This window comes from Solanum stenotomum, chromosome 4 (assembly GCF_019186545.1).
Source record: "Solanum stenotomum isolate F172 chromosome 4, ASM1918654v1, whole genome shotgun sequence".
NCBI classification, from domain to species: Eukaryota; Viridiplantae; Streptophyta; class Magnoliopsida; order Solanales; family Solanaceae; genus Solanum; species Solanum stenotomum.
The window spans coordinates 3215873-3228664 of NC_064285.1; the positions used below are offsets into that span (position 1 = coordinate 3215873).

General features: G+C 34.4%; 2 protein-coding genes and 1 non-coding gene across 5 annotated transcripts; all 3 read left to right on the forward strand.

Moving 5' to 3' along the window:
* The first annotated feature begins 1066 nt into the window (after positions 1 to 1066).
* LOC125862020 (probable LRR receptor-like serine/threonine-protein kinase At2g16250) lies at positions 1067 to 4399 on the forward strand. Its single transcript, XM_049541990.1, has 4 exons — positions 1067 to 3027; positions 3115 to 3240; positions 3392 to 3414; positions 3503 to 4399. The coding sequence occupies exons 1-4, from the start codon at positions 1115 to 1117 to the stop codon at positions 4090 to 4092; spliced, it is 2652 nt and encodes an 883-aa protein (XP_049397947.1). The 5' UTR covers positions 1067 to 1114; the 3' UTR covers positions 4093 to 4399.
* A 1216-nt stretch (positions 4400 to 5615) lies between these two features.
* TRNAA-UGC (transfer RNA alanine (anticodon UGC)) lies at positions 5616 to 5688 on the forward strand. Its single transcript has one exon. It is a non-coding gene; the product is annotated as a tRNA-Ala (tRNA).
* Positions 5689 to 6637: 949 nt separating this feature from the next.
* Positions 6638 to 12535, forward strand: LOC125863018 (syntaxin-61). Of its 3 annotated transcripts, none has more exons than XM_049543153.1 (8): positions 6638 to 6790; positions 9473 to 9538; positions 10018 to 10131; positions 10498 to 10611; positions 10701 to 10894; positions 11875 to 11965; positions 12082 to 12147; positions 12262 to 12535. In XM_049543153.1, exons 2-8 carry the CDS (start codon positions 9485 to 9487, stop codon positions 12370 to 12372), a joined length of 744 nt encoding a protein of 247 aa, XP_049399110.1. In that variant the 5' UTR covers positions 6638 to 6790; positions 9473 to 9484; the 3' UTR covers positions 12373 to 12535. The 3 variants fall into 3 exon arrangements, with proteins under 3 accessions (XP_049399110.1, XP_049399111.1, XP_049399112.1); XM_049543154.1 differs by having other exon boundaries at positions 6639 to 6795; XM_049543155.1 differs by having other exon boundaries at positions 6657 to 6790; positions 9458 to 9538.
* The last annotated feature ends 257 nt before the right edge of the window (positions 12536 to 12792 follow it).

Sequence of the window (12792 nt, forward strand, 5' to 3'; positions counted from 1 at the left end):
AGCCACTTTAATTAATTTTCATTTTTGAATGTCTCAAAAAGCTTGATGCTAAAGTATTTTTAGAATTCAAATTCAAAAAACTATTTCAATTTTAAAGTATGTATGGTCTCCATCATCACTTACTTTGATATCTAGTTTTTTTTTTAAAAAAAAAAGAAATTGTGTCTAATAAAATTAAAACACATAAATGAATATCTTGTAATAGAAGAAGTATATTCTTTTACCATCACTAGTTTTATAGATAAGTTACTTCATGTATTAAACTTTGAATCCAATCAAACATCGTCATATAAAATAAATGTATCATTTCAAAGAGAAAACATTGGGCGAAGAAAAGAAACAAGATAAAAAGAGTATTGAAATAGTAAGTGAAAAACCAACAAAAGAAAGAAAAAAGAAATGAGATAATGTGGATATTGGATATCGAGTGAAAAAACCAATAAAAGAAAGACGAAAGGAAATGAGATAAAGCGAGTAACGAATATTGGGTAAAAAACCAATAAAAGAAAGAAAAAGTAAAAGAAATGTAATAAAGCGAGTATCGAATAGAGAGTAAAAAATCAACAACAAAAAAAGAAGAAAAATACAGCGAGTATCGAATACAAAGCGAAAAACCAATAAAAGAAAGAAAAAGTAAAAGAAATGAGATAAAGTGAGTAACGAATATCGAGTAAAAAACCAATAAAAAGGAAAAGAAATGTGATAAAGCTAGTATTGAATACAGACTAAAAAATTAACAACAAAAAAAGAAGAAAAATATAGCAAGTACCGTATATAGACTATAGAGTGAAAAACCAATAAAAATGAAAGAAGAAGAAAAAGAAATGTGATAAAGCGAGTATCAAATACAGAATGAAAAACCAACAACAACAAAATAATAAAGCAAAGAAAAGAGATAAAAATAGATATCGAACACCGAGCGAAAACCAACCAACAAAAAGAAAGTAGAAGGAAAGGGGGTATTTGTACTTGCATGGCAACTTGAAAAATGATACATATTACTTCACAGCTGTATATTTAAAGGAACCTCAAATATGAAACAACTATTGTAAATAAGCAAAAAAATGAAGACATAAATTTCACAACATATCCATACACCTAATATCCAAAAAAAATGTTAAAGATTGCTCTTTTCTTCTACTTCTTCCTCTTCTTTTACTCAGTTTTATCTAATCAAATCTCCAATTTAGAACACAAAGCTTTACTTGATCTTAGATCATCTTTACACATCAGAGCAAAAAACTGGCCAAGAAAATCCAACCCTTGTACCAATTGGACTGGAATTCATTGCAACAATGACAAAGTTGTGGGAATTACGTTGACAGGACTAAGAAGAATTCACAAAGGGAACATGTCTCTGCAGTTTGCTGTTGATTCTTTAGTCAATTTTACTCACTTGACATCATTCAACTCATCAGGTTTTGTTCTTTCAGGGCAAATACCTGATTGGTTTGGCCAAAAGTTAACTCAACTCAAACAACTTGATCTTAGTTCAAGTTCAATTCTTGGTTCACTTCCATCCTCATTAGGGAGTTTGAATAATCTTGATTTTCTGTCTTTGTTTAACAATTCAATTACAGGAACTGTTCCTTTAGAACTTGGAAAGTTGAGTTCTTTAAGGGTTCTTAATCTTTCTTGGAATTCATTTACAGGTGAAATTCCAACTTCTGTTTCAGATATTAAGAATCTGTCTGTTCTTGATTTGTCTTCAAATTTCTTTTCTGGACAAATCCCAGTTGAGTTTGGTTCATTTCTAGGACTTAAGTTACTTAATTTGGCAAATAACAGTTTAAGTTCTTATATTCCTTCTGAAATTTCAAATCTTTCTGCATTAGTAGAACTTGATCTTGGCTATAACTACTTGTCAGGGTCATTGCCTGAGGGTTTTTTCAGAATGAGAAATTTGAGTAAATTGTTAGTTGGAAATAATGAGCTAGAGGGTACATTGTCAAGTACTTTGTTTACTTCAAATGATTCTGTATTGGTGTGTATAAATCTTAGTTGGAATCGATTCGAAGGCAAAGTTCCTGATGTTTTGTGGTCATTGTCTGATCATTTGAGGATTCTTGATATATCAGGGAACAATTTTACTGGTGTGGTTTCAAATAGTACCTATTTTAGTGTTACTGGTGCTTCATATAACCTTTCTAATAATCTTTTCTATGGAAATGTGACGTTTGATGTTCGGAGTTTTCAGTCGATTGATCTGTCTAAGAACTATTTTCAAGGACTAGCACCTGCTAAATCTGGTGTTCTAGTTATGGATAATTGCTTTGCGGGGTTATTGAATCAGAGGAGTTTAGATGATTGTAGTAAGTTTTATGCTGATAGGGGTCTAGTTTTTGTTGATGGTGGAATCCAAACTCCGGTGCAAAGAGCCTCTAAGGGCGGGCATAAACGTTTGTTTATCATGGTTGGAGTTTTTGGTGGAGTTGGTGTTCTTATGCTTATGGCATTAGTCATTTTATTGTTTTGGAAGGTATGCTATAGAGGGAATTCAAACGAAAGAGGCATATCGAATGTTAGTCCAGTTGTGGAAGGAGGAAATAATCAGGCACCACCAGTAAAGTTCTCTCGTGATACATCTGGTTCGATAGAATCATTTACTTATGATCAGATACTAAAAGCCACAAGCAACTTCAATGAAACAGATCTTATCAAGAATGGTCATACAGGAGACATTTTCCGAGGAATATTAGAAGGCGGTGTCACCGTAGTTATCAAGAAAGTTAATGTACACCATATCGAAAAAGAAACATACAAGTTGGAGTTGGATTTGTTAAATTGGACAACACACCATAGGCTTGTCCCTTTTTTGGGACATTGCTTAGATCATGAGAATGAGAAGTTTTTGGTCTATAAATATATGCCAAATGGAGATTTGTTCAATTTGTTGGCCCGGGATACGGATTTAGAAGATGAAAATGGACAGTCTTTGGATTGGATAACAAGATTAAAAATTGCAACAGGAGCTGCAGAAGGCTTAGTTTATTTGCACCATGAGTGTAATCCTCCCCTTGTTCATAGGTATTTTTTTCTTTCACTTTTTTGCATTCTTGTTTGATAATGTTGTACACCAAGCTAATTATATTCTGCATTTTCTTGTTCTTGAAGAGATGTTCAAGCTAGCAGTATCCTTCTCGACGATAAATTTGAAGTAAGGCTGGGAAGTTTGAGCGACGTGTGTGCACAGGAAGGTGATAGCCAGAATTTGATCACAAAGTTTTTCCGCACGACAAAGTAAGTATTACTATGATCATAGTTTGATCCTAATACCAGATTTTTCAGAAATGTAATAGACATTTAGTTAGATTTATGTGTTTACATTTCTGTATATTGCTTTTTGTTCAATGTTCTAAGATATATTATGTTTCTTGTTGACAATAAACAGGAATCCTGAGGGAGAGCCTGCTGGTATGTAATATTCTTTTCGTAAAAAAACGCATAGTTGAATAGAGTTATTTTTCTGAATTTCTCATATGCTGCCTTTATACATGAACAGGATCTTCATTTACAAGTTGCAGTACTTATGATGTATACTGTTTCGGGAAGGTCTTACTCGAGCTTGTAACTGGTAAGGTTGGAGTAAGTCACTTAGATGATGCCTCAACCAAGGAGTGGTTGGACAAGCTTCTTCCTTTCATCACTATACGCGAGAAAGAACTAGTGTCCAAGATAGTCGATCCATCTCTAATTATAGACGATGACTTACTTGAAGAGATGTGGGCTGTAGCAATAGTAGCCAAAGCATGTCTTCATCCGAGGCCTTCTAGACGTCCTGAAATGAGACGCGTCCTGAAAGCTCTTGAGAACCCGTTCAAGGTTGTTAGGGAAGGAAGTTTCAACTCTATAAGGCTACGAAATACTTCATCGAGGCGATCATGGAGTGCTGCTTTTCTTGGTAGTTGGAATCATAGCTCACAGGATAGTGTTAATGCTAGTGGCCAAACAAGCAAAGAAGCTGGCATGAACCTGAAACAGCATTCTATTAGCAGCGGGAACGAACATTCATCATCGTGTAAGAGATCATCGAGTGAGATTTTCCCCGAACCTCAGGACACACTAGATATAGAGAGACAAGACATGAGCTAGCCGTCTAGCACGAATCTATGCCAAATGCATTTCTGCAGGCAGGGGTTTTGTAAGTATAAGGAACTTTGATTTTTTATTAGATGAGCGGCGGTACTATGATCATTCTGAAGACATGGGGCCTACACACTACACACATGTTATGCGGTTGGTAAACTCTTTCCTTCTGCAACAGCCTATCAAATCAGATCAGTATTTTTTAATATGTTGTGTTACATCATGTACATGTATTCTGTTTTCCTCTTTTCTTTTAGTGTGTCACAAATGCTCATGTGCTTTGTAAATTTTCAAAAAGGTTACTCTTGTTCCTGTGATGATAGAACAAGTATATAACTGTGTCAAGAGCTATGTTGCTTGGACTCTTCAAAAATGCCAACGGGTGCGTGTCGGATTCGCCAAAAGTAGTGTATTTTTGGAGAATCCGAGACGGGTGTGGCATCAAAAGTGGAGAGTCCGCGCAACTAAGGTCAAGAGTGTACACTATCTAATCCAGATTCACATTTTCATGATCTCATATTTTGCAATTGCATGAAAAAGTATGATATGAATGAATAATAGAACCTGCACTTTCTTGAGCCGAGGGTCTATCGGAAACAACCTCTATACCTAAGGTAAGGTCTGCATACACCCGCTCGTCTCAACACCCTTGCACCAGGTATGTTGTTGTAATTGGATAAATAGGGCCTCAAAACTGCTATAGTGTGTTAATCCCTTGGTGGCCTAAATAAGGATAAGTAACTAAATACATGTAGATGCACCTGACGGTTACAATGAGCAAAAGTCTTCTTTAAACTGCATTTGGTTGTCCAATGGCGGAATCAAGATTTTAACAAAAGGGATTCAAAATATAAAGAAGTAGATACACGAAGAAGCTAAGGGGATTCATATCTACTATACATATATAAAAATTATTTTTGATAGTATATTTACAACGTCTAAATTATTGAATCAATATATTCTTATCAACACCTTCAAATGTGAAGCATCATTGATCAGATTCATCAAAAATTCAAGACAAGCAAATTAAAAGTCATGTTTTCATTTAAAAAGTGCCCATACACCAACTTTCTCGATTAATGAACCTACAAAATCCTTCGAACTGGATGTATGTATCAGATTAAATCCAGATATTGCAGATATTTCCTCATTTCCACTTCTGAATCTCAAACAATTCGATTATGTAGGCATAATACATAAATATGTCATTTAACTTGGCTTCAGCTAACATCTATGTCCTCCAACTTTGGACGTGCATAAGTAGGTACTTAAATTTGTATAAAATTGAACAAGTAGACACATGAATCCTTCACGACATAATGCACGTTGAATGACACGTAAGATACAAAATTGCCATGTAGATGACCACATAGGACAAATGTGTTTCTTTGTTCAATTTCATATAAGTTTAAGTGTCTACTAGCACATCCAAAGTTGGAGAGCATAGATGTCATCTGAAGCCAAGTTAAAATGACATATTTGTATATTATATCATTAAAGTAGTCTATTGAAGGGATTCTGAGACATGAGGGGATGTAGCTCAAATGGTAGAGCGCTCGCTTTGCATGCGAGAGGCACGGGGTTCGATCCCCCGCATCTCCATTTTTTTCCATCTTTTTTATAGTAAAGAAGAAGTAAATTGGTGCACTAAGCTTCCGCTATACGAAATTTCAAAAAAGATTAGACTATATTAAATCTATATTGTTTGCAACTTTATTTTACATTTTTGTAAGAGACATTTCTATTGGTTGAATCTTTGATTTCTAATCACACAATAATAACTTAAATTGTTGCACCATGACACATTGGCACTGGGTTGATAAGGATTAAAGAATATATTTGGAGTGAAATGCAATTTTATATTTAAATATCATTAATAATGTTAATTTATTAAAACACACTCCTAATAATCTTTTTTGAAATTGTGTCAATTCAACATGATTAAGTAAAGTAAAATGGAGGATGTATAATCAAATTCTCAATTCATTTAATAAGCTTTGACTTAATCAAAGTCTTTCTACTTCATTTTCCTCTTGATTTTTTGTCTTTGAACAATTTGATTTTAACCTAACCATAACAATTTGATACTCCCTTTAGTTCATTTTTAGTACTTGTCCATGTTTGATTTGACATATTTTTTAAATAATAATTTTACCTTATCATTTTTTAAATATGATAAATTTAATATTCTAAAAATACATTAAGAAATAACTATAATTAATAATAAGGATAAAATATAAATTAAATAATAAATTATCTCTTAATATTTTTAAATTAGATAAATATTCCTTCGTTCAATTTTTACTTGTCTATTTTAATCTATACACGCTCCTTAAAAAGTAATACTACTTAATATGAAAAAATTATCATACTATCTATATTTATTGATGTTTTGTATTAAATTTTGAGAAAATATATAATCAGTGCTAAAATAAAAAATATATATATTTTTTAAAATAATAAAATCTATTTTTGAAATAATAAAACATAAATTTAATCTCAGTAAAAATGAATATCTATTTTTAACACGAACAAAATCGACCCTCTTTTTGGAAAAAGAAAGATAAAACTTCTTTCTTCTACAGAAATCACAGCGATATAGCGAAGCATCAAAATGGATCTCTGAATCTGTAGCTGAGAAAGTCAGTGATCCTTCAATTACTCACAATCTGCCTTAGCTTCTCCATCTTCGTCTTGCTGCGAGGTGAGGTAACAAATTATACTTTGCAGCACTTGATTTTGGTTCGATTTGATTTAGGTCTTTTTGTTCTGTGAAATTTAGGCATCAATGTTTCTTAGATTTGTGATTTTACTATGAAATATGCTGTTTTAGGTTCTAATTTTGCTTCAATTTGGATTTTGGCTTATTTGTGGCTTCATCCTGCAATTAAACGAATCATATATTGGCCTAATGTGTACCCGGTGATGTTTTCGAGTAGAACTCAAAGTTCCTTCCTCTCTGAGAGGTTAGTTTGGTAGATCGTCTGGAAACACCTCTGTATTGTATCATCCCCCGGGTTTCATGAACTGTAGTTGTAGAGTATAAGAAAACCTGACTGATCATCATGTGCACCTTCGTGAAAGATATGATTTTTATCCTGTGTTATGGAAACTATACAATTCCTTAGCTTAAGAAGTTTGACTAATTGCTCCTCGGATCCAGAGTGGATTCTAGGAAGTTCTACTTCTACATGTGGTTCCCGGGAATACAAAACCTCAAAACTGTGGAGTGGCAATCAAGTGTTGTATGACATGATCCCAGCATATTCATACACAGAATAACATTGAGGTCTACCATAGGCAATACAATTAAGTCATTCACGGTGTCTTTGATCTGTACTAAGACCTCAGAGTCTCATCCACAACGATAGACTCCCCCACTCGAGTCGAGACAAAAAAAAAAGGCTTTTCTAGGAACTATAATACCTCTCCAAACAAGATGTTAAGTGTGGTGACATATAAGAATAGTTAGATCCAAGATCTATAAGTGCAAATGCCACATGAGAACAAATTGTAAAAATATCTATGACCACGTCATTCGATGCCTCAGCATCCACTATGACCATAGCATAGAGATATGAGTTGGTCCCCATTACCCTGAAGAACGTTACCACTAGCAACATGTGGAGCAACCTTAGCTGGTTGAGCTGTAATCTGAGTGTTACCAATATGCCTTGGACACAAACCTGTGTTGATATCCATTAAAGGCTGATGTGCAATACATATTTGGGTTTTTATATAGTCCAAATACTACAATCCAGTTGGCTCCTTGATGCATTCTGCTCTGAATTTCTTTTTCCAGCAACTATTAAATGCAAATCAGTCATACATGGGAAGTTTCTGAGAGGACATGGTCTGCATTCGTTTTATTAACACTACTAAAGTGCTTAGCCTTTGGGACACATTCAATATAGTTGTGCAAGGATTTTAGTTTAATAGTTGTGCAAGGATTTTTGTTTAATAGTTGTGCAAAAAGAAATGTCATCCAAAACCTTTTTTTGTTTTGAATGACATTTCTTTTTGCAGGTAAGCAATTTAATGTAACCAGCTAATGCTATTAAATATATATATTTTTTAAATAGGTAACTTTGCTATTAACTAGAATTTTTGCACAACTATATTGAATGTGTCCCGAAGGCTAAGCACTTCAGTAATGTCAATCAAAAGTTTTGTGAACCATGCTTTCTTGGATACGAACCATGTCCAAATGATTTGAATTTCTAAAAAGCAATAAACTAATGTAGAGTTGAATGCATGAAGGTGCTCAGTAGATTGCCGATTTGGCTATATAAAAGCCCAAATATATACTGCACATCTGCCTTTTAATGGATATCAGCACAGGTTTGTGGCCTATTTCAAGCTTACTCTCACCCTCTCTGGTCTATTCCCATGAAATCAAGTGCCATGTTCCTCTCTCTCATTCATATTTTTTTCTTGTTTCGTGAAATGAAAGACACAAACGTATGTCTTTCCAGTTATCAAAAGAGGATCAGTTTAGTTTGAATTTTGTGAGTTCAATTGGATTGGGATGGAATTTCGCTGTGAAAAGCATACTTTCCAAAATTTTGACAAATCTCATTTTGTATTTGGGGATTTCCGCAGGACCCTTTTCCTTTGTTAAGATTTCTGTTTTTATTCTCAGATCTCATGGATAAGTTTTTCTTATCTAAAAAGAAAACTTTGAGTTCTTGGAAATACCTGCTTTACCCGAAAAACCAACAATTCATATTTGAGAGGTTTAGAATGGCAATCTAGAACTCTTGTAGCAATAACAACTACCATTACAAACCTGAAGGGTAACATGGACTTGTTAAGGTTGATTCAGTTGGGTTTCTTTACGTTTTTTCTCATTTCTCAGACGAGTTAGCTGTAGAAGACAGGTTGTTCACCTTATTTACTATAGGTCTGTTAGCATTTGCACTACTCCATTAGCTTAAGTATTTTAGGTTCAGCCCAGATCAAATGTGTTCACTTTGAACAAACATAAAGGCACATTTATGCTTAGTGTTATATATCAAAAACCAAAATACACCTAACTCTTTACTGAAGGGAGTCTGGGACTATTTTGAGTTTTTGCACTTGATATTTGTAATGCCTTCCTACTGGAGATAATTATCATTTTGGTCATCTATAGGAGTATTATTTTTCTTGGAATACATCCTTCTGATAATTTTCACGTTTTCTCGGAAAAGGCCTTCTTGCTAAATTGCCACTGTGTCTCTCTGTCATAATACACTTTAGGGAAAAGGCATTTTGAGATGTACTACTTTGCAATGTCAGGGTATAAGATATAGTTCTCGCTTCTCGGTCATCTTTCTCCTGATGCTTTTTATATGTATTATATATGTTTTTAATTATCTGATGTGTCCAGTTGAATGTTCTACAGTTGGTGTTGAAGATGTCTTCAGCTCAAGATCCTTTTTATATTGTCAAGGAGGAAATTCAAGAATCTGTAAGTTCATCTACTTCTATCTAGTTATGTTCTAATAATCTTGAAGTGAAGTAAATCTTATTCGTCTAAGATTTGTTTTTTTTATTAGTGTGTTGTTCTTATTCTTGCATGGGAGATAGATTCATGAAGGGTTGATGGTGTTTCCTGTCATGTATCTATCTCCATCTCTCTCGACATTTTGGGGAAGGGGTGAGTAATGTGTTATGAGATAAAGTAGAATTCTTCTAGACTAAGGTTTAAAATCAAGTGCTCCGTAACAGCTAACAGGTAAGCAAGCTGGTTTTGTGATTTTCTGAGGCTATTGTCTATTATCATAGAAGAAATCAAAAAACAAGCGGAACAAACTAAGAAATTTCATCTCTTTTACTGTTAAGAAAAAATAAACTAAGACTTCCCTTGCTGGTAGAATCTGTTGGATCTCATCTGTGATCAAGTTTGTTGACTACTCAAACTAACTCTTAATATTCCTGCTTGGTTAGATTGACAAGCTCTTGTCCGCGTTTCATCAATGGGAGCAAACTTCTGCCGGAAGTAGTGAGCAAGTACATCTTACCAAAGAACTTCTTACTTCATCTGAGAGCATTGAGTGGCAGGTATGTGCGAACACGTAGCTCCTTGAAACTTGATTAATTGATACTTATCACTGTTTGGTCTGTAAAATTCTCATTTTATGTCTTCCTGATTGCCTGCACTGTACGTGAATGAATAACAACAATTTTAAATAGCCAGATACAATTGCATGTTTGATGTGTTGCACCTGTCTTAAGTTCAGTCTATGAATTTGTACTGTCCAATCTGTCGGCTTTAGTACTTAGGGAAAAATGTTCTTCTTTCAGTGAACAATAGCAACATACCCAGAGTTGTCCTTCTGTCAATGTGATTTGATATTGATCTACTGCAGCTATGACTTACTTCATATCCTTATATCAATGCTGAATTCCTGTTTTCTTGATGAGAAGGTGGATGAATTGGACAAAACAATTGATGTTGCAGCAAGAGATCCTTCTTGGTATGGTATTAATGATATTGAGCTTGATAAGAGAAGAAGATGGACCAGCAATGCCCGTGCTCAAGTATAACTGATTCTGTTGATGCCAAATATATATTCTTTTGTTCCTTGGTTCCTTAAAATAAAAAACGATTTCAAATTGCCTTTAACCAGGTGGGAAGCATGAAGAAATCTGTAGTAGCTGGAAAACAGTCAAATGGGACAAGTACATCTAATCTGAGTGGGATGCGGCGAGAACTGTTGAGATTGCCAGATTCTGATCAGAAAGAGAGATCCAATGCATACAATGCCCGAGATAATGATGACTTCATATCATCAGAATCAGATAGACAATTACTTCTTATGAGGTAATATTCCCTCCATTTCTTTGCATCTATCCTTGTTTGTCATGTTTTTATTACCAATTGATTTTTGTTCCAATCTCATTGAAAATCTTGCACGCACCTATCCATTTATCTTTCTGAGACATCTTAATGTTTTCTCAATCTTTACTGTGGAATCCTAGCCTTTGATTTTATTTATGTGGGGATGATGATATGTATCATCAACCTCTCTAAGATCTTTATGTCGTCGTCATAACCATTCTGCCATGTCTTTTTAGCTTTCTGAGTTTGTCTACTCAACTTCATTTATCATGGAATAGTATGCTGTATTGACTACCCTTTAGTACCTGTTATTAAAGGTGTTAGCTGTATAATTTTGCCAGCACTTAAATTATGTTGAGAAGACTTCAATTAATCTAGAATTTAGAGGATGTAGCATAATCTTGAATCTATTTGATATGGTACTATGGCATTTTTATAGGTTTTAAATTTAACTTTCAAAAAGCCTATTTTCTGGATCATTCACTTCTAACCTAAGTTGCTCGGACACGGGTGTGGGCGCTGATAGGGTGCGGATCTAAAGGTCGGATCCTTCATGATCTAATTTTTAAGATTCGGGATATGGATCCATGTATGGATACGGGTGCGGGGATTCGCCTAAAAATAATTAAAATATCTAAAATTGGAGTTACAAAACCTAAATTACGAGATATCATGTGGAGAACTTGAGGAGAATCTTCCAAAGGAAAAGGAGTGACATAGAAATTTCTATATAAAAGGTATTCCATTTCCTTCAATTTCACCTTAGCTTTTGTGTTGATTACAGAAATCATTAAAATTGTCCGAACTTTCCCCATCGATTTTGTCAAAGTACCCAAAATAGATTGACCAAATTGGACACGAATCCCACACCCACACCCATGTTGTGCCGACACGGGTGCCGCACCAAAAGTGAAGAGTCCGAGCAACATAGCTTCTAACAACAGATTGGATGTCCTGTGCAGGCAACAGGATGAAGAACTAGACGAGCTTAGTGCCAGCGTAGTCAGAATTGGAGATGTTGGGCTCACCATACATGATGAACTTCTTGCACATGTAAGTGCTACCACCTGCTTAATCAGTTCCTTGAATTTCTCGTCACTCAACAAATTGCAGCTGCTTAAACTCCTCTGAAGCAAAATGTAGTTAAAATCAATATGCGTTCCTTGCAGGAGAAGATCTTAAGTGAGTTGGACACGGAGATGGACAGTACATCCAATCGTCTGGATTTCGTTCAGGTAACTGAAAGTTTTTCTCTAGTTTTCAAATTTCTAAATCAGCTGCATCAACAAAAAACTTTATTTATCGCTGTTATAGTAATCTTATCGCATAGAAACCACAATTTGTTGCAGAAAAAGATCGGCATGGTAATGAAGAAGGCGAGCGCCAAGGGACAGATGATGATGATTTGTTTTCTGATAGTTTTATTTATTGTTCTTTTCGTTCTGGTTTTCTTGACCTAGTTAGCATACTTTGTTTTCTTATAATTTTGTTCAATTCATTCTGGTTTTGTCTACCCAGTTTATTATGTACGTATTGTTATGGAAGAAACTGGCATGTATACAGCATACATTAATGAATTGGAAATCTTGGCATTGACACTCCTACAAATGTTTTCTTTTTGGGTTGAGCATTTTAAAGTGTGTTACATTGTGATGTATATTTTTTATTGGATTGTTTTTTTATACTAAAAATGGGATGAATAGAGTAAAATTTTAAAATTGGATTTTACTTTCAAACTCAACATAATAATGTTAGAAGATGAAAGTCGTGAATACTGATGTGGATGTGTGGACATACATAGAGGTGGATGTGTGGACATACGTAGAGGTAGATAAGATGAGGGAAACGAGACTAAGATAATTTGAGTGTGTAAAAAGAAG

Coding starts and splice junctions, on each gene's coding strand:
- LOC125862020 (XM_049541990.1), top strand. CDS start 1,115: ATGTTAAAGATTGCTCTTTTCTTCTACTTCTTCCTCTTCTTTTACTCA. Junction 3,028..3,114: donor AATCCTCCCCTTGTTCATAG/GTATTTTTTTCT, acceptor TTGTTCTTGAAG/AGATGTTCAAGCTAGCAGTA. Junction 3,241..3,391: donor AAGTTTTTCCGCACGACAAA/GTAAGTATTACT, acceptor GACAATAAACAG/GAATCCTGAGGGAGAGCCTG.
- LOC125863018 (XM_049543153.1), top strand. CDS start 9,485: ATGTCTTCAGCTCAAGATCCTTTTTATATTGTCAAGGAGGAAATTCAA. Junction 11,966..12,081: donor ATGATGAACTTCTTGCACAT/GTAAGTGCTACC, acceptor CGTTCCTTGCAG/GAGAAGATCTTAAGTGAGTT. Junction 12,148..12,261: donor ATCGTCTGGATTTCGTTCAG/GTAACTGAAAGT, acceptor AATTTGTTGCAG/AAAAAGATCGGCATGGTAAT.